At 37.0% G+C, this 19636-nt stretch overlaps 1 gene segment (V, D, J or C); it reads left to right on the top strand.

Moving 5' to 3' along the window:
- The first annotated feature begins 1116 nt into the window (after positions 1-1116).
- On the top strand, positions 1117-1864 carry LOC127549738 (immunoglobulin heavy variable 3-33-like). The segment is given in 2 exon segments: positions 1117-1246; positions 1329-1864. Coding segments are annotated over 2 exon segments (417 nt in total).
- Positions 1865-19636: the final 17772 nt, after the last annotated feature.

Raw genomic sequence — 19636 nt, 5'->3', positions numbered from 1 at the left:
AAAACAAATAACCCAGTTCAGTCTTTACTATAAACAAAATTCTACAAAATTAAAGGCTGATTGGAAAATAGTTTGCATTTTTTTGGCCAGTGTTCTAATGTTTCCTGATGAGAATTATTTTTTCCCACTGAGTAAAGACTTAGTTGCTTTGGAAAGGAGGCTCAGCCTATACTTGTCTCTAGATATTACATTAGATGGACACATTTTTTGAGAGGATATTGTGTCACTTGTCTCCCTACACACTCTCCTTACACATGATCTGTCTTCTGAAAACCTGGACCTTTTTGGAAGATCTAGGAGATTCAGTGGATTTTGTTATGTCCTGTCCATTTTGTGTCTTAATTTCTTTAGCTTAAAGAAGGAAGTGAGTTTAGGTGTGCGGGTAAGTTTTAAATAACCAACTCTCTAAGAGAAAAATGTATACATGGTAAACTTAAAAATAAATCTACATTATTAACATTTTCTCTATCTAACATTTTCAATCTAAACAACTAAAAAACATACAAATCAATCTGTGATTTTCTGTGTCTGCTGATTTCTGAAATATAAGAGTTCACGCTGAAAATTTACAATTTCTTCTTTCATGCCAACAAATATGAGGAACCATGAATAGGAGAGAATAGAGGTAAATAACACATGAAATCCATTTCTAAAGAGAATGAACAAAAAAGACCATATAAGCAAGTGGAAGAAGTACCAAAAATAGACTCAGAAATATTGCCCATCTGTAGCACTCGCCCCCAAAAGAAATGATTCATAAATTGGTTCCAGTCTCTGTTGAAGATCAAAAATGATGAAAGTTCAGGGTGCCTTCATAATTAAAAAGGACACTGGGATAAGTTAAGGAAATGTCAGGAAAATAAGAAAGAATTTTCTTGGAACTGAGAATAGATTATACTGATGATTATACTGATGAAGAAGGATAGACACGTAGTCATTATCAATGATATTTGGATTCTCAGTGTCTTTAAGCTTTCCCAGAGTTCTAGAATCAATTCTTCTCTCTTCAGCCCAGAGAGGAGGCTCTTCACAGTGGGAGACAATTACTCTTTCTCACACAAAGCAGAAAAAGACATGCAAATTAGACTCCTCCCTTTAGGGAAGAAAACCAGCAAAAACCTGTGTCTGCAGCTCTGGGAGAGGAGCTTTTCCTTTGTGTGGCCTTTATTTGCTAAGCACTGACATTGTAAAGGCTTAACAATGGGTTTTGGACTGATAGGAATTTTTATTCTGGCTATTTTACAAGGTAATTTTGTTTTTTGACTAAAGAAACACTCTTTGAAGTGATGCTTTTATGTGACTTGTCTTCAATGGCTTTTTCTTTGCAGGTGTCCATTGTGATGATGTTCAGTTGTTGGAGTCTGGAGGTGATTTGAGACACCCTGGAGAATCTCTTCGCCTTTCTTGCAAAGCTTCTGGATTCACCTTAAGCAGCTACGGCATGCACTGGGTTCGCCAGGCTCCAGGGAAGGGGCTGGAATGGATCTCAGTTATTTGGGCTAGTGGTAGTACAAACTATGCAGACTCTGTGAAAGGCCGATTCACCATCTCCAGGGACAACAGCAATAGCATGGTGCACCTGCAAATGAACTCCCTTAAAGTTGAGGACACAGCCATGTATTATTGTGCAAGAGACACAGTGAGGAAAAGGAGCATGAGACCAGACATAAACTTCTTCATTCAGATAGGCCACATATAGAATGATTTAGAGAATGAGATTAAGAATATTGGGCTGAAAGAGATCACTTAGAGCAAACTAGTGAAGAATGAGACTGACAGAACTTTCAAGATTTGTGGTTTCTTTCCAATTCTCAGTAAGCATCTATTCTATCATTCATCTACCTATAGGTGTTTCTCTCTCTCTCTCTCTCTCTCTCTCTCTCTCTCTCTCTCTCTCTCTCTCTCTCTCTCTCTCTCTGTTTTATCTTGATGAAGTGTGAGAAAGTTTCAATTCCTGAGAAATTGCTATATCTGGCCTTGAGAGTGCCACAAACAATACTGGACAATCTGTTGATCAGTAAACTGTAGAACTCAATGATAGGAATTACCCTAAGCTTCAATTGTACTTCTAAACTACTATATTAGCTAATTTTTGTTTCTCTTTCCTATAAAATTATCTCCTTGATTCTTATTCTGCTAGATTTCTTTGGAACTTTAACCTCCTTCATTTGGAGTCACAATTATCTCCTGGATTTTGACTCTTGACTAAATACTCTGGGAATTAGCCACTGTCAAGCAGTGTAATAAATCTTTGCCCCTTAACTTGTGAATTCTTTTGCCAAATCCATGACTCTGACCAGGAGGACCCTAATATTGTTGGTACATCTTTATCCTCAATATTTTTGGTGCCCAACCTAGGGCCTCCCCAAATTTTATGTCCTCCTTGTTAAGATAAGCCCATTTCATCTATAGCTGAGGGGATACTCCAGGCTTCTAGGAAAGCTTGTCTGGGTCATCTAAGCTTTACATTCTGAAGATTTTCTTTGCCAGAGATGCCTGGCCACAGTCTCCTTTGATTATTCTACCTCAGTTTCCCTAATTGTTCTACCTCAATTTCCCTGAATTGTTCTGCCTGGTTGCAACATCCCCCCTCCTAATCATCGTGATCCTGATAAGGAGAAAGACCTATCTTAGACATCATGACCTCAGTCCTTCCCTACTTATCAGAATGTCTGGTGCCTCCCCCCATCCTGTCATTGTTCTTCCTGATCCCAATTTATCAGAATGCTTGGTGCCTTCCCCACCCTGTCAGAACCGGATTGATAATCTGTTCTACTCTCAGTGCTCTGACTCTGCCCCTGCCTCGGTCTACCCCTTGGTACCTTGGAGCCACGTGCATATATACTTCATAGGAAGCACACATTAGCTGCTGGAAACTTTGGACATCAGTCCTGGGGGCGACCTGTCCCCAGCACAATCTCTCCCTTTCAAATAAAATATTAAAAAACTCTCTAATCTCTATCTTGCTCCAGTTTCTCTGGCATTAGGAAAGCTTTTCTGGGTCATTTAAGCTTTACATTCTGGAAATTTTCATTGGCAGAGATGCCTGGACTTAGAATCTCTTGTCATTTCTTGACAAAGTTCCTTCTTGACTAAGGAACCTCTGCCATCTTTTCACCCTCCATGGGACTCCAGGGGAGATGAGGTGCTACAGGAGTAGGAATCTAAGACTTATGGCAAAGATAGGACAGTTCATCTCTATCCCTAAATCTACTGGAGGGCACTTGAGAGTAGAAGCCCAAGAGTCTCTTTTGGGACCATTCCCATTTGAAGATCTGGACCCCATGTCTAGCAATACTTCTTCAACTTAGTATCCTTCCCTTGAACCTCCACCTCTTAAGCCAGTTTCTGAAACCTCCCAGCCCCTGTTCCTTAAAACCTCCCATACTAGAAGCAGGATCCCTTTTTCTCTCCTTCAGGATTGTGATTCAGCCACCCCTTCTAAACTCTGCCCATTTGAGACAAGTAACATTGTTGTTGTTTTGTTGTTAATAGGCTCTGGATGCATGTGTCTGTTCAATTTCAGACTTTCCCCAAATCAAGGAAAAACTTGGCTCTTATTTTGAGGTCTCCACTCCATATATTGAGAGCTTTAAAGCCATCTTCCTGCAATTTGATTTTACCTGGGGAGATGTTAACATCCTCTTGCTGCACCATAAAAGAGAAAAAGAGAATCTGGGATCTAGCCCACAGGTTTGGGGATAATATGGCTAAGTACTCCTCCTCTGATAGATATCCTCTAGGGGATATTGCTGTCTCAGTCTCAGAGCCTGGGTGGAATTATTAGGAAGGAAGCAGAGACAGAGGGAGAATGGATCATTTTCTAATCTGCCTCACTGAAGGCATGAAGAGGGGAATTAGGAAGCAGGTCAGTTATGAAAAATTTCAGGAAGTTACTCAAGGAGTTGAGGAAAATCCTGCCCTCTTTGGGGGTGTGTCTTGTAAAGCCACTAAAAATACACTTACCTGAAACCCACTTCTCCAAAGGGGACCATTGTCCTCAACATGCATTCTATTAGCCAGATATTTCCAGACATTAAGAGAAAACTGTTAGCCATGTGGGTCCCCAAACTTCCCAGACAGCCATTGTAAACAACTTTTGCAGTTTTCAATAACAGGGTACAAACTTGGGCAGAGAAGGAATTTTGCAGAGCCAGGGTAAGGATTGGAGAACAGCCTTAAATTTTAGCTGCTGCCATATCCAGGGTCATTGGTCTTATGATTGTCTTTGGAGGAAACCCCCAGACACATGCCCTAAGTGCAGCCAGGAGGGACACATGAAAAGAGATTGTCCAAAGTAGGGTCAAGCTGCCTTTTCCCAATACTCTGTTCTCTGGCCTCCTCAGGACCAGGAGTGATTGTGCCTGGAGTTTGTCTGGGCTCCCCAGCCTCATGATACTTCATCACGATGTCTGAACACAGGGTAACTTTGGATGACTTTATGGGAGCCTTGTATTCTGTCCTGCCCTGGTATTCTAGCTCTACCCATCCTTCCCTTCAGAGGGTGATGGGAATTGAAGAATATGGTTTAGAGACCTTCTCTCCCTCTTGCAGTTTGGTAACCTGTTATCCAAACACTTTTTCCTTATCATATCCTCCTGTCCAGCTGTCTTGTTAGAGCATCACTTAATGGTGAAATTAGGGATCCAATTTTCTCCTCCCAGACCTTTGGGCACACTTTTTGTGCTTTTCTCAAAGCCTTCTTATATTCTTTCTGAAATCTGGAAGGAAGCAGATTCCTCTGACTGGGACTCAGGAATCCCTAGGCAGGCTACTCATGCTACCCCAACTTTAGTGAGCTTCCAAGATCCCAGCATGTTCCCTCGTAGGAGCCAGTACCCAATGAAGCCAAAGACAAGAGAAGTGTTAAAATCCTAAAAATTTTTAATTTTTTAAACTTCTCAGAGCTGTTAATGAGACAGTTAACTTTCTTGTTCTAATCTATATATAAAGTTTCTTTGTCTAGGGTCCACATTGCCTGTCAGTTTGTTAAGTATTTGGGCCTTGAATTAACTCTGACCTCCTATTCACTCAACAGAAAAGAGAAAGCAGGAGATCTTGTCAATCCCTAAATTTGCCTCAAAGAAAGCTAAACTGACCCCTGCCTTAGTGTTAATCCTGCCTGATTTAAATGGAAAATGGAAGACAGGTTACTCTGTGATGAGCTTCAATAGCATTTTGAAGACTAAGCCACTCCCCTTTGGCCTCTTTGCTCAGAGGGAGGAACTCATTGCCATCAGATCTTTAGAATTGGGAAAAAATGAGAGTGAACATCTATACTTATTCCAAATATACCTTTCATGTCTCACATGCTCATGGAGCTGTATGGAAAGAAAGAGAAGTTTTGAAAGCCAAACTTCCCCATTATGTATGTAGGGGAAATTCTACAATTACTGCAAGCTGTCCGTGGACTTAGAGAGATTTGTGTTATGTTTTGTAAAGAACACCAGAAAGGGATTCATGTTAGGCCAAGGGAAAGAGGCTTGCAGAGTCAGCTGATCATGCTGCTACCCAGGTGCACCTGATGGCTCTTTTGATTCCCCAACTTCCCAACACCTACCATCCCTTATATAGCTCCCGGAGCAGATCTTTGCTAAATAAAATGAGTATACTCTTTCTCTTTATGGGTTGTTTCAATCAGGCCAACTTCTAATCCCAGAGCCCAGCCAGTGGAAATTTCTTTTTGGTTTACATAAAGCTAATTTACTTGAGAAAGAATGCTTTTCAAGCTCTTGGGAACTGTATTTTTACTGGTCAAACAATTATACAGGTCTGCCACATATCCAAGCTTTCTTTATGGAGAAAAGATCATTGTTTTCTACTAATAATGAGCTTTGTATCTTCCATATGACAGAGATGAACTTTCCAATCTGAATACCACTGGCTACTTCATCCTAAAATTCAACATACCCTTGATGCTGCTGCCTCCAATTTCAAGCCTCCCCTCTGCACTCTGGACTTGGGTAGGGACAGCTTTACATCTCTTGTCAGCTTGAAGCTCAGAAGAGGAGAACTTTGTCCCTTTGTCCCTAAGGAATTTGGATTGCAAGGAGCCAAGATTGTGGGAGAATAGACAGATCTTTATCTGAGCTCCTCCTGGCATCACTCAGATCAACATCAGATTAAGCATCTGAACTGTTTTTGGAGTGACAGAACCCACGCATAATTGGAGTGCAATAAATTTCCAGTAGAAAATATTTTGGAAGAACTTCAGAAAAGATCTGTTTCAATTGGGGATTGAGGGAGGCAGCCAAGCACAGGTGCAGCACAGGAACCCAGGATGTTGTCATCATCGTGCTGGGGAATCTACTGGGAGGCTCTTAGCCAAAAAGTACAGCAGTGTTGGGTATTCTGTCCTGGTGGATTAACTAGTGGATTAACAGATTAGATATAAAACATCTGACTTCCGGCCAAGATGGCGGAGAGGAAATACACTTCTGTGTAATCTCCGTGTTTTTCTCTCACTATTCATTTCATTTCATGCCTCTGAATTAATGCTCGACTGAAAAAAAAAACCATACAATTACTTACCAAGAGAAACCATCCTTGAGACTCGTCAAGAAAGGTCTGTTTTTGCGCGAGGGCGGGGACGGTATTTGGAAGCAGTCTGCGGGCAGCAGCTGCAACCAGAGCACAGATAGCAGCTCAGAACCGGGTAGAGCGGAGAGGGGGTAGGACGCGATCGCAGCCGTCTCTGCGGTGAGAGCTTTGCTATAGGAGCAAGTCAGCAGCCCAGCAGAGAAGCTAAAAACACCGGGGGTGAAGAATACAATCCCAAACAGCTGGAGTCTCTCGGGACCTGGCCACCCCTCCCCCACAGTGTCTTAGCCCGCTCGGATCTCAGAGCGCTCGGATCTCAGCGCGCAGGCGCCATAGCACAGTAGGACCCGTGCCTCACGAATACCCTGCCCCTCCCCCAAAGAAAGCAGCCTCCATTCAAGGGGTTTTTTTCCTTCTGTTTCTTTGATAGTTTGTCTTTGATAAATAGACAAAATGAGCAAGAAACTGAAAAAGAATTTAACCCTGGACAGCTTTTATACAGATAAAGAGCAGACTCCAAACCCTGAGGAGACTAAAAACAAACAGTCCCCAGGTGAATCCCCGAAGGAGGAGACCTTATGTCCCTCAGCACAGATGAATCTCATGGAGGAAATTAAAAAGGCTCTCACAAGGGAGCTAGAAGAAAAATGGGAAAAGGAGAGGGAGGCTCTGCAAAAGGAGAGGGAGGCTTGGCAAAAGAGCCTGGAGAAGTCAGTTAAAGAGAGAGTGGATAAAGAAACCAAATCCTTGAAAAATAGGATTAGTGAACTGGAAACAGAAAACAGCTCTCTAAAAAACAAAATTGGCGAAATGGAAAAAAATTCCACAGAACAAAAGAACTCAATTGGACAATTAGAAAAAGATCTTAAAAAAGTGAGTGAAGAAAATACCTCACTGAAAATCAGGATCGAACAATTGGAATTGAATGACTCGAGGAGACAAGAAGAATCAGTCAAGCAAATCCAAAAAAATCAAACAATGGAAAAGGATGTGAAATACCTTCTGGGGAAGACAACAGACCTGGAAAACAGATCCAGGAGAGACAACCTGAGAATCATCGGACTTCCAGAAAAGTATGATGAAAAAAAAAGCCTGGACACTATCTTCCAGGAAATTATCAAAGAGAACTGCCCAGAAGTCATAGAAACAGAAGGTAAAATAGACATTGAAAGAATTCATCGATCCCCTACTGAAAGGGATCCTAAAATCAAAACACCAAGGAATATAGTGGCCAAATGCCAGAACCCTCAGGCAAAGGAAAAAATACTGCAAGCGGCTAGAAAAACCCAATTCAAGTATCAAGGAGCCACAATAAGGATCACCCAGGATCTGGCAGCATCCACATTAAAGGATCGAAGGGCCTGGAATATGATATTCCGAAAGGCTAAGGAACTTGGTATGCAACCAAAAATAACTTACCCAGCGAGATTGAGCATCTTTTTCCAGGGAAGAAGATGGACATTCAACGAAATAAGCGAATTTCATCTATTTCTGATGAAAAAGCCAGAACTTAACAAAAAATTTGATCTACAAGCACAGAACTCAAGAGAAATCTAAAAAGGTAAAGATTAATCTTGGGAACTATATTTCGGCTGTAAAGATGTATAAAGAATACATGTATACCTTGTTCTAGAAACTAGTTGTGGAAAGGACATTGTACTAGAAAAAAGGGAAAGTGGGGGTACTACATTTCATGAAGAGGCAAAGAAAACCTAGTATATCTGAGAGAAAGAATGGAGAGGAATGAAAATAGTGAGTATTTTACTGCTTTCAGAATTGGCATTAAGAGAAGAATTTTAGACATATTCAATCTATGGTGAAACTTCTCCCACCTCATTGAAAAGTGAGAAGGGAAAAGTGAAAAAGGAAGGAATAAGCTAAGTGGAAGGGAATACGGTAACTGGGAGGGAAAGGGGCAAGTTGGGGGGGGAACTCTAAGGGGGGGGAGGGATACTGAAAAAGGGAGGGCTGTGAGAAGCAAGGGGAGCTCACAAGCTTAATACTGGGAAGGGGGGTAAGGGAGTAAGAAGGGAGAAAAGCATAAACCGGGGTTAACAAGATGGCAAGTAATACAGAATTGGTCATTTTAACCATAAATGTGAATGGGGTAAACTCCTCTATAAAGAGGAAGCGGTTAGCAGAATGGATTAAAAGCCAGAATCCTACAATATGTTGTATACAGGAAACACACCTGAAGCGGGGTGATACATGCAGGTTAAAGGTAAAAGGTTGGAGCAAAATCTACTATGCTTCAGGTGAAGCCAAAAAAGCAGGGGTAGCCATCCTGATCTCAGATCAAGCTAAAGCAAAAATTGATCTAATCAAAAGAGATAAGGAAGGGCACTACATCTTGCTAAAGGGTAGAATGAATAATGAAGAAGTATCTATATTAAATATATATGCACCAAGTAGTGTAGCATCTAAATTCCTAAAAGAGAAATTAAGAGAGCTGCAAGAAGAAATAGACAGTAAAACTATAATAGTGGGAGATCTCAACCTTGCACTCTCAGAATTAGATAAATCAAACCACAAAATAAATAAGAAAGAAGTCAAAGAGATAAATAGAATACTAGAAAAATTAGATATGATAGATCTCTGGAGAAAATGTAATGGGGACAGAAAGGAGTACACCTTCTTTTCAGCAGTTCATGGAACTTATACAAAAATTGATCATATATTAGGACATAAAAACCTCAAACTCAAATGCAGTAAGGCAGAAATAGTGAATGCATCCTTTTCAGACCATGATGCATTGAAAATTACATTCAATAAAAAGCCACAGGAAAGTAGACCAAAAAATAATTGGAAACTAAATAATCTCATACTAAAGAATGATTGGGTGAAACAGCAAATTATAGACATAATTAATAACTTCATCCAAGAAAATGATAATAATGAGACATCATACCAAAATGTATGGGATGCAGCCAAAGCGGTAATAAGGGGAAATCTCATATCTCTAGAGGCCTATTTGTATAAAATAGAGAAAGAGAAGGTCAATGAATTGGGCTTGCAACTAAAAATGCTAGAAAAGGAACAAATTAAAAACCCCCAATCAAACACTAAACTTGAAATTCAAAAAATAAAAGGAGAGATCAATAAAATTGAAAGTAAAAAAACTATTGAATTGATTAATAAAACTAAGAGTTGGTTCTATGAAAAAACCAACAAAATAGACAAACCCTTAGTAAATCTGATTAAAAAAAGGAAAGAGGAAAATCAAATTGTTAGTCTTAAAAATGAAAAGGGAGAACTCACCACTAACGAAGAGGAAATTAGAGCAATAATTAGGAGTTACTTTGCCCAACTTTACGCCAATAAATTCGACAACTTAAATGAAATAGAAGAATACCTCCAAAAATATAGCTTACCTAAACTAACAGAGGAAGAAGTAAATATCCTAAACACTCCTATCTCAGAAAAAGAAATAGAACAAACTATCAATCAACTCCCTAAGAAAAAAACCCCAGGACCAGATGGATTTACATCTGAATTCTATCAAACATTTAAAGATCAATTAACTCCAATGCTAAATAAACTATTTGAAGAAGTAGGGATTGAAGGAGTCCTACCAAACTCCTTTTATGACACAGATATGGTACTGATACCTAAACCAGGTAGGCTGAAAACAGAGAAAGAAAATTATAGACCAATCTCCCTAATGAATATTGATGCTAAAATCTTAAATAAAATATTAGCAAAAAGATTACAGAAAATCATCCCCAGGATAATACACTATGACCAAGTAGGATTTATACCAGGAATGCAGGGCTGGTTCAATATTAGGAAAACTATTAACATAATTGACTATATCAACAACCAACCAAACAAAAACCATATGATCATTTCAATAGATGCAGAAAAAGCATTTGATAAAATCCAACAGCCATTCCTAATAAAAACACTTGAGAGCATAGGAATAAAAGGACTTTTCCTTAAAATAGTTAGGAGCATATATTTTAAACCTTCAGTAAGCATCATATGCAATGGGGAAAAACTGGAACCTTTCCCGGTAAGATCCGGAGTGAAGCAAGGTTGCCCACTATCACCATTATTATTCAATATTGTATTAGAAACACTGGCCTCTGCAATAAGAGTCGAGAAAGAGATTAAAGGAATTAGAGTAGGCAATGAGGAAACCAAACTATCACTCTTTGCAGATGATATGATGGTATACCTAGAGAACCCCAGAGATTCTACTAAAAAGCTATTAGAAATAATTCATAATTTTAGCAAAGTAGCAGGATACAAAATAAATCCCCATAAATCCTCAGCATTCTTATATACCACCAACAAAATCCAAGAGCAAGAGATACAAAGAGAAATTCCATTCAAAATAACTGTTGATAGCATAAAATATTTGGGAATCTACCTACCAAAGGAAAGTCAGGAATTATATGAGCAAAATTACAAAAAAGTTTTCACACAAATAAAGTCAGACTTAAATAATTGGAAAAATATTAAGTGCTCTTGGATAGGCCGAGCAAATATAATAAAGATGACAATACTCCCTAAACTAATCTATTTATTTAGTGCTATACCAATCAGACTTCCAAGAAAATATTTTAATGATTTAGAAAAAATAACAACAAAATTCATATGGAACAATAAAAAGTCGAGAATCTCAAGGGAATTAATGAAAAAAAAATCAAATGAAGGTGGTCTAGCTGTACCTGATCTAAAATTATATTATAAAGCAGCAGTCACCAAAACCATCTGGTATTGGCTTAGAAATAGATTAGTTGATCAGTGGAAAAGGTTAGGTTCACAAGACAGAATAGTCAACTATAGCAATCTAGTGTTTGACAAACCCAAAGATTCTAAATTTTGGGATAAGATTTCATTATTTGATAAAAACTGCTGGGATAACTGGAAATTAGTATGGCAGAAATTAGGCAAGGACCCACACTTAACACCACATACCAAGATAAGATCAAAATGGGTCCATGACCTAGGCATAAAGAACGAGATTATAAATAAATTAGAGGAACATAGGATAGTTTATCTCTCAGACTTGTGGAGGAGAAAGAAATTTGTGACCAAAGATGAACTAGAGACCATTACCAATCACAAAATAGAAAATTTTGATTATATCAAATTAAAAAGCCTTTGTACAAACAGAACGAATGCAAACAAGATTAGTAGGGAAGTAACAAACTGGGAAAACATCTTTACAATTAAAGGTTCTGATAAAGGCCTCATTTCCAAAATATATAGAGAACTGACTCAAATTTATAAAAAATCAAGCCATTCTCCAATTGATAAATGGTCAAAGGATATGAACAGACAATTTTCAGATGAAGAAATTGAAACTATTACCACTCACATGAAAGAGTGTTCCAAATCACTATTGATCAGAGAAATGCAAATTAAGACAACTCTGAGATATCACTACACTCCTGTCAGATTGGCTAAGATGACAGGAAAAAACAATGATGAATGTTGGAGGGGATGCGGGAAAACGGGGACATTGATGCATTGTTGGTGGAGTTGTGAACGAATCCAGCCATTCTGGAGAGCGATCTGGAATTATGCCCAAAAAGTTATCAAACTGTGCATACCCTTTGATCCAGCAGTGTTTCTATTGGGCTTATACCCCAAAGAGATACTAAAAAAGGGAAGGGGACCTGTATGTGCCAAAATGTTTGTAGCAGCCCTGTTTGTAGTGGCTAGAAACTGGAAAATGAATGGATGCCCATCAATTGGAGAATGGCTGGGTAAATTGTGGTATATGAATGTTATGGAATATTATTGCTCTGTAAGGAATGACCAGCAGGATGAATACAGAGAGGCTTGGAGAGACCTACATGGACTGATGCTAAGTGAGATGAGCAGAACCAGGAGATCATTATACACTTCGACAACGATATTGTATGAGGATGTATTCTGATGGAAGTGGATTTCTCTGACAAAGAGACTTAACTGAGTTTCATTGGAGAAATGATGGACAGAAACAGCTACACCCAAAGAAGGAATACTGGGAAATGAATGTGAACTATTTGCATTTTTGATTTTCTTCCCGAGTTATTTTTACCTTCTGAATCCAATTCTCCCTGTGCAACAAGAGAACTGTTTGGTTCTGCAAATATGTATTGTATCTAGGATATACTGCAACATGTTTAGCATATATAGGACTGCTTGCCATCCTGGGGGGGGGGGGAGGAGGGAGGGAGGGGAAAAAACGAAACATAAGTGATTGCAAGGGATAATGTCGTGTAGAAATTATCCTGGCATGGATTCTGTCAATGCGAAGTTATTATTAAATAAAATAAAATTTATTATAAAAAAAAAAAAAGATATAAAACATCTAACACAAATACAAAGAACAAATAGTGAACCTTTGAATTTTAGAATAATCCAAGATCTGCCCACAACTGCAGCACTATAAGAAAGATACCAGAAACCAGCCCAGGGCAGCCTAAAGCTGCTGTCATCTGTAAAGGAAGCTTGGGACAAACTCCTCTTTGCCCTAAAAGTACACCTAAATCTTTTTTTAAAATGAGCAAAAAAACCAAAAGTAACCTTGAACATAGACAACTTTTATGGAGAAAATGTCTCCTCTGTCATAATCTGAAGATCCTATAGGCAAATTGTCTCCAGATGAAGCCTTAAAGGCTCTCTTGAAAGAATTCAAAAAGGCTATTAAAAGAGAGTTAGAAGAAAAATGGGGAAAGGAAATGAGAAATTTGCAAGGGAGTTTTGAAAAAGAAACAGAAATTATCTGAAGAAAACTCCTTAAAAATAGATTTAATTAAATGAAAAAAAACATATAACTTCCTATAAAATAGATTTGATGAAAGGGAAAAAGCAAATAACTCCTTACAAAATAGATTTGAAAAGGAAATAAATTATTTGAAAAACAGAATTTATGAAATGGAAAGAAAATCCAGTGAACAAAACACCTCATTTAAAAGTTCAAATGGAAAAGGAAATAAAAAAGCTTACTATAGGAAATACTTCACTAAAAATTAAATTTGAATAAATGGAAGTGATTCTCATTGAGAATCCAAGAATTAGCTAACTAAAACAAGCAAACAAAAAAAGAAAAAATAGAAGAAAATGTGAATACATCCATGGAAAAACAACTGACCTAGAAACTGGAACCAAAGAGACAATCTAAGAACTAATGTACTTCCTTAAAGTAAATGTACTTTAAGGCTTCATCTGGAGACAATTTGCCTATAGGATCTTCAGGTTATGACAGAGGAGACATTTTCTCCATAAAAGTTGTCTATGTTCAAGGTTACTTTTGGTTTTTTTGCTCATTTAAAAAAAAGATTTAGGTGTACTTTTAGGGCAAAGAGGAGTTTGTCCCAAGCTTCCTTTACAGATGACAGCAGCTTTAGGCTGCCCTGGGCTGGTTTCTGGTATCTTTCTTATAGTGCTGCCATGAAGAAAAAAAGAGCCTAACCATTTTCTTTCAGGAAATCATCAAGGAAAACTGTCCTGAACCAGAGGGTAAAGTAGTTATTGAAAAAAATTCACCAATCACCTCCTGAAAGAGACCCCCGAATGAAAACTCCAAGGAACATCAAAACTAATTTTCAGAATTGTCAGATCTAGGAGAAAATATTTCAAGCAGCCAGAAAGAAACAATTCAAATATCAAGGAACCACAATTAGAATGATCAAGACCTAGCAGCTTCCATTTTAAAGGATCAAAGGGCCTGTAATCTGATATTCTGAAAGGCAAAGGAACCTGGATTGTAGCCAAGAATCAACTACCCACCAAAATTAATCATTGTTTCAGGGGAAAAGATGAACTTTCAATGAAATAGGTGAATTTCATTCATTTCTGGATGAAAGAACCAGAGTTGAACAGAAAATTTAATCTTCGATACATAACTCAAGAGAAACATAAAAAGTCAAATAGGAAAGAAAAAAAAATACATTTCTTTAAAAGTTTACATGCAGGGGCAGCTATGTGGTGCAGTGGATAGAGCACCAGCCCTGAAGTTAGGAGTACCTGAGTTCAAATGTGACTTCAGACACTTAACACTTCCTAGCTATGTGACTTTAGGCAAGTCATTTAACCTTAATTACCTCAGCAAAAAGGTTACATGCAACAAAAAGCCAGTGAAAAATAGACCAAAAACTAATTGGAAACTAATCCTAAAGAATAAGTGGGTGAAACAACAAATCATAAGCACAATCGATAATTTCATCCAAGAAAATGACAATAATGAGAAAACATGCCAAAATATATGGAATGCAACCAAAACTGTTCTTAGAGGAAATTTTATATCTCTAGATGCCTACTCGCATGAAATAGAGAAAGAAAACATCAATGAATTGGGCATGCAACTAAAATAGCTAGAAAAATAACAAATGAAAAATCCACAATTAAATATCAAATTTGAATTTCTGAAGATAAAAGAGATTAATAAAATTGAAAGTAAGAAAACTATTGAATTAACAAACAAAACTAAATTGTTTTTGTGAAAAAAACTAACAAAATAGATAAATCTTTTGATTTAGAAAAAAGGAAGAAAATTGAATTGTTATTATCAAAAAAGAAAAGAAAGAACTTTCCACCAATGAAGAGGAAATTAGAGCAATAATTAGGAGATATTTTGCCCAACTATATACCAATAAATTTGATAACCTAAGTAAAATGGATGAATACTTACAAAATACAGTTTGCCCAGACTAACAGAAGAGGAAATAAATTATTTATGTAATCCCATGTTAGAAAAGGTAATAGAACAAGTTATTAATCAACTCCCTAAGAAAAAATCTCCAGGGCCAAAAGGATTTACATGTAAATTGAATTCTACCAAACATTTAAAGAACAATTAATTCCAATACTATGCCAACTATTTGGAGAAATAGGGGAAAAGGAGTTTAACCAAATTCCTTTCATGACACAGATATGGTACCTAAACCACATAGGGTCAAGAAAGAGAAAGAAAATTATAAACCAATTTTCCTATTGATGCAAAAATCTTAAATAATATATCAGCAAAGAGATTACACCAAGTTATCCCCAGGATATTAGAAAGCAGCAGTCATCAAGACCATTATGTACTGGTTAAGAAATAGTTGATCAGTGGAATTAGGTTCACAGGACAAAATAGTTAATGACTATAGTAATCTAGGGCTTGACAAACCCAAAGACCCCAGCTTTTAGGATAAGAATTCACTATTTGACAAAAACTGCTGGGAAAATAGGAAATTAGTGTGGCAGAAATTAAGCATTGACCCACACCTGACACCATACACCAAGATAAGGTCAAAATTTATTCATGATTTAGACATAAAGGGTGATATTATAAGAAAATTAGAAAAAATGGATGATTTACACCTCAGGTCTGTGGAGAAGGAAGGAATCTGTGGCCAAAAAACTAGAATAAATTATTGAATACAAAATAATTTGATTATATTAAGTTTAAAAAGTTTTTGTACAAACAAAATCTATGCGAACAAGATTAGAAGGGAAGCAATAAACTAGTGAAAAATTACAATCAAGCATGCTGATAAAGACCTCATTTCTAAAAAATGTAGAGAATAGACTCAAATTTATAAGATTTCAAGCCATTCTCCAATCCAAGCCATAAATGGTCAAAGGATATATAACCAGACAATTTTCAGATGAAAAAATTGAAACCATTTCTAGTCATATGAAAAGGTGTTCTAAATGTCCATTGATCAGAAAAATGTAAATTAAGATAACTCTGAGGTACTACTTCATACTTCACAGATTGGCTAAGATGAGAGGAAAAGACAATGAAAAATATTGGAGAGGATGTGGGAAAACTAGAATATTGATACATTGTTGGTGGAGTTGGGAAGAGATTCAACCAATTTGGAGAGCAATTTGGAATTATGTCCGAAGAGGTATCAAACTGGATATCCTTTGATCCAGCATTGTTTCTACTGAGTTTTTAAGAGTCCCACATGTGCAAAAATGTTTGTGGCAGAACTTTTTGTAGTGCCAAGAAACTGGAAACTGAGTGGATGCCCATCAATTGGTGAATGGCTGAATAAGTTATGGTATACGAATGTTTTGGAATATTATTGTTGTGTAAAAAAAACGATCAGCAGTATGATTTCAGGGAGAATTGGATAGACTTGTATGAACTAATGCTTAGTGAAATAAATAAAACCAGGAGATCATTGTACATGACAACAACAAGATTATGCTATAATCATATCTAATGGACATAGCTCTTCTCAACAACGAGATGATCCAGGTCAGTTCCCATTGGAACTTGTGATGAATAAATCCATCTGCACCCAGAGAGAGGACTGTGGGAACTGAGTGTAATACAACATAGTATTTTTATTCTTTTTGTTTTTGTTTACTTGTATTTTGTTTTCTCATTTTTTTCCTATTTGATCTGATTTTTCTTGTGCAGCATGATATTTGTGAAAATATCCATAGAATTGCATGTTTCACATATATTAAATTGCTGGTAATTTAGGGGAAGGGATGTGAGAAAGGGGGAAAATTTGGAACACAAGGTTTTGCAAAGGTGAATATTGAACATTATCCATGCATGTATTTTGAAAATAAAAAGTTGAAATTAAAAAAAAATGTGTTTTGATTTCTTTAGGGGGAAATGATGAACTATGAGAAAGATGCAATTCTTGAGAAGCTCAGAAGGCTAGTCAGACTGGGGGTGGGCAGAAATAGCGCTGGCTGCCTGAGAAGTCTTAAGGCTACCTGTCTTTGAATGCCACAAACAATGTTGGGCAATAATTTAATACTGATTCTGTCAGTTAGTAAACTGATGAACTCAATTATGGGAACTACTCTACACCTAAAACCTCTCAATTATACCTCTAAGTCACTACATTGGCATATAAACCTAATCATTGTTTCTCTTTCCTATAAAATTGTCCCCAGATTTTGACACTTTGCTGGATTCCTTTGGAACTTTAGCCTGCTTCAATTCTCTAATTGAATTAGAATCAGTTATCTCCTTGATATCTTTGCTAAACCCCCTGGGAAATAGCCCACTGTCAAGCAGTGTAATAAATATTTGAGACTTAATTTGGAACAAATTCTTTTGCCAAACCCATGACACTGACCAGAGGTACCTTAGTCTTGGAGTGTCTTGATTGCCCTTTTGGCATAATTTCAAATTGTTCTTCAAAATGGTTGGATCAGTTCACAACTTTAACAGAAATTAATTAATGTCTGAAATTTTCCATATTCTATCTAAATGAAATATTTTTCTTTTTTGGACACAATAGACCTCTGGAACATGGACAGATTGATACTGCTATATCAAAGAGTACCATTGCTACTCTGCATTGTGTATCTTATCTAATCTATTTTACTCATCCACCATTCTTTTTCTTAGCCATTACTTAATTTTTGGATGATTGTCACTTTATAATACTGTTTGAGATTAGGTATGTCTATGCCACATTTTTTCCCTTCACATTTCCCTGCCCACATGATTTTCTTGATATTCTTATTCTTCCAGATGATTTTATTATTTTTTTCTAGTTCTATAAAATAATTTTTCCTACCTCTATAAGACATTTTAAGTGATTTTGTTGGTATGGTATGACCAAGTTAATTAAGTAGAATTATATTTTTTTTTACTTTGTCTCAACATATTAATGAAAAATTGGTATTTTTTCAATTATTTACTTTTGGCATTTTTTAGTCAAGTATTTAGTAATTGTGTTCATCCAGTGTTGGAATCCTTACTAACTGCTAACTAATTAGAGTTGATCTAATCTTGCAAGAAGATTTTGGCCAGAACTTGAAACAAGGTACTAAGTAGAACTAATTAATACAAGGCTTGTGTTCACACCTTTACTCATTGGAGTCCACAAGTATGCTAGCTTCACAAAGTACACATTCTAACTTCAAGGTAGTCCACACCTCCCTTAAAGCTCTTTGGGCCACAGAGCACTATGGGAGAAAACCCATAATCCCATTCTCTCAGAAGATTCACATATAAGGCGAGACAGCCATTCCAGAATACATTTTTTTCCTCTTGGCTGGCTGGTCGCAGAAGAGAGTTCAGCTGGACTCGAGAGGAGCGACTCTGATGCAGAGAACACTTTGACGGATTTCAGTGGAGCTACGCCAGAAGCCCTCTCTCTGCGGCAAGTTGGTGGCTGGGCTCCCCAGAAGGAGACAAGAGAGACATTCCATCTCTGTGTTGGTTGGAGGCTGAAGAAAGCAGAGGCAGAGGCTGAAGGACAGAACCTTTGGATTTGGAGATATTTGGAGGGCTCTAAGCCTCTAAGCCCTGTGTTTTGAGAAGAACAAGAACTCCAACATTTGAACTCATAACAATCCAGTTTCTGGGTTTGTCTTTGAAGATAGACTCTCAAGTATTTAATTCTGTCTACAGCTATTTAAATGAAAATTCTCTATCTCTTGGTTCTAGATTTTATTGGTAATATTTATAAATGCTGATGATTTATGTGTTTATTTTATATTCTGCAATTCTATTAATGTTCTTAATTATTTCAACTAGTTTTTAATAATTAATTATTCAGGATTGTCTAACTACACTATCATATCATCTGTAAAGAGATAGTTTTTTCCCCCTCATTATCTATTTCAATTCCCTTAATTTCTTTTTCTTTTCTTATTGCTCTGGCTAACATTTCTAATACAACTTTAAGTAATAATGGTGAAAACGTGTATATTTGCTTCATCCTAATCTTATTAGAAATTCTTTTATTTTATCCCCATTATAATCTATCTAAAACCTAAAACTATTTTAGATAGATTCTACAGATCATTTTAAGGAAATTTCCCTTCATTCTTATGCTCTCTGATTTTTTTAAAAATTAGAAATAGTTTCTCAAAAGTTGGGATTTTTTTTTTTTTTTTTGGTATCTTGTATATGATTTCCATTAGTCTTGCTATTGATATTGAGTGTAACAGGAAACTGAGGACTTCTCAGAATAGTCACTTGATAATTCCAGACCCAATTTCAAAGGTCTGTTAATCATTAAGGCTCTGGGAAGGAAAACAAAAGCTTGCTCTTCTAGTAGAAATATCTGAGGTGATCTCTTGGACTTTTATTTAACTGCTTAGAGAAGAATCTAACTATTTAATGGCCTGGAGATATTCTGAGAGGTCTATAAACTGGCTAATCTCTATTTGTCGATTGAGGAAG

Source organism: Antechinus flavipes, chromosome 2 (genome assembly GCF_016432865.1).
Source record: "Antechinus flavipes isolate AdamAnt ecotype Samford, QLD, Australia chromosome 2, AdamAnt_v2, whole genome shotgun sequence".
Lineage (NCBI taxonomy): Eukaryota > Metazoa > Chordata > Mammalia > Dasyuromorphia > Dasyuridae > Antechinus > Antechinus flavipes.
The sequence above is the reverse complement of the archived record's forward strand: the minus strand, read 5'-3'. Positions and strand labels throughout refer to the sequence as shown.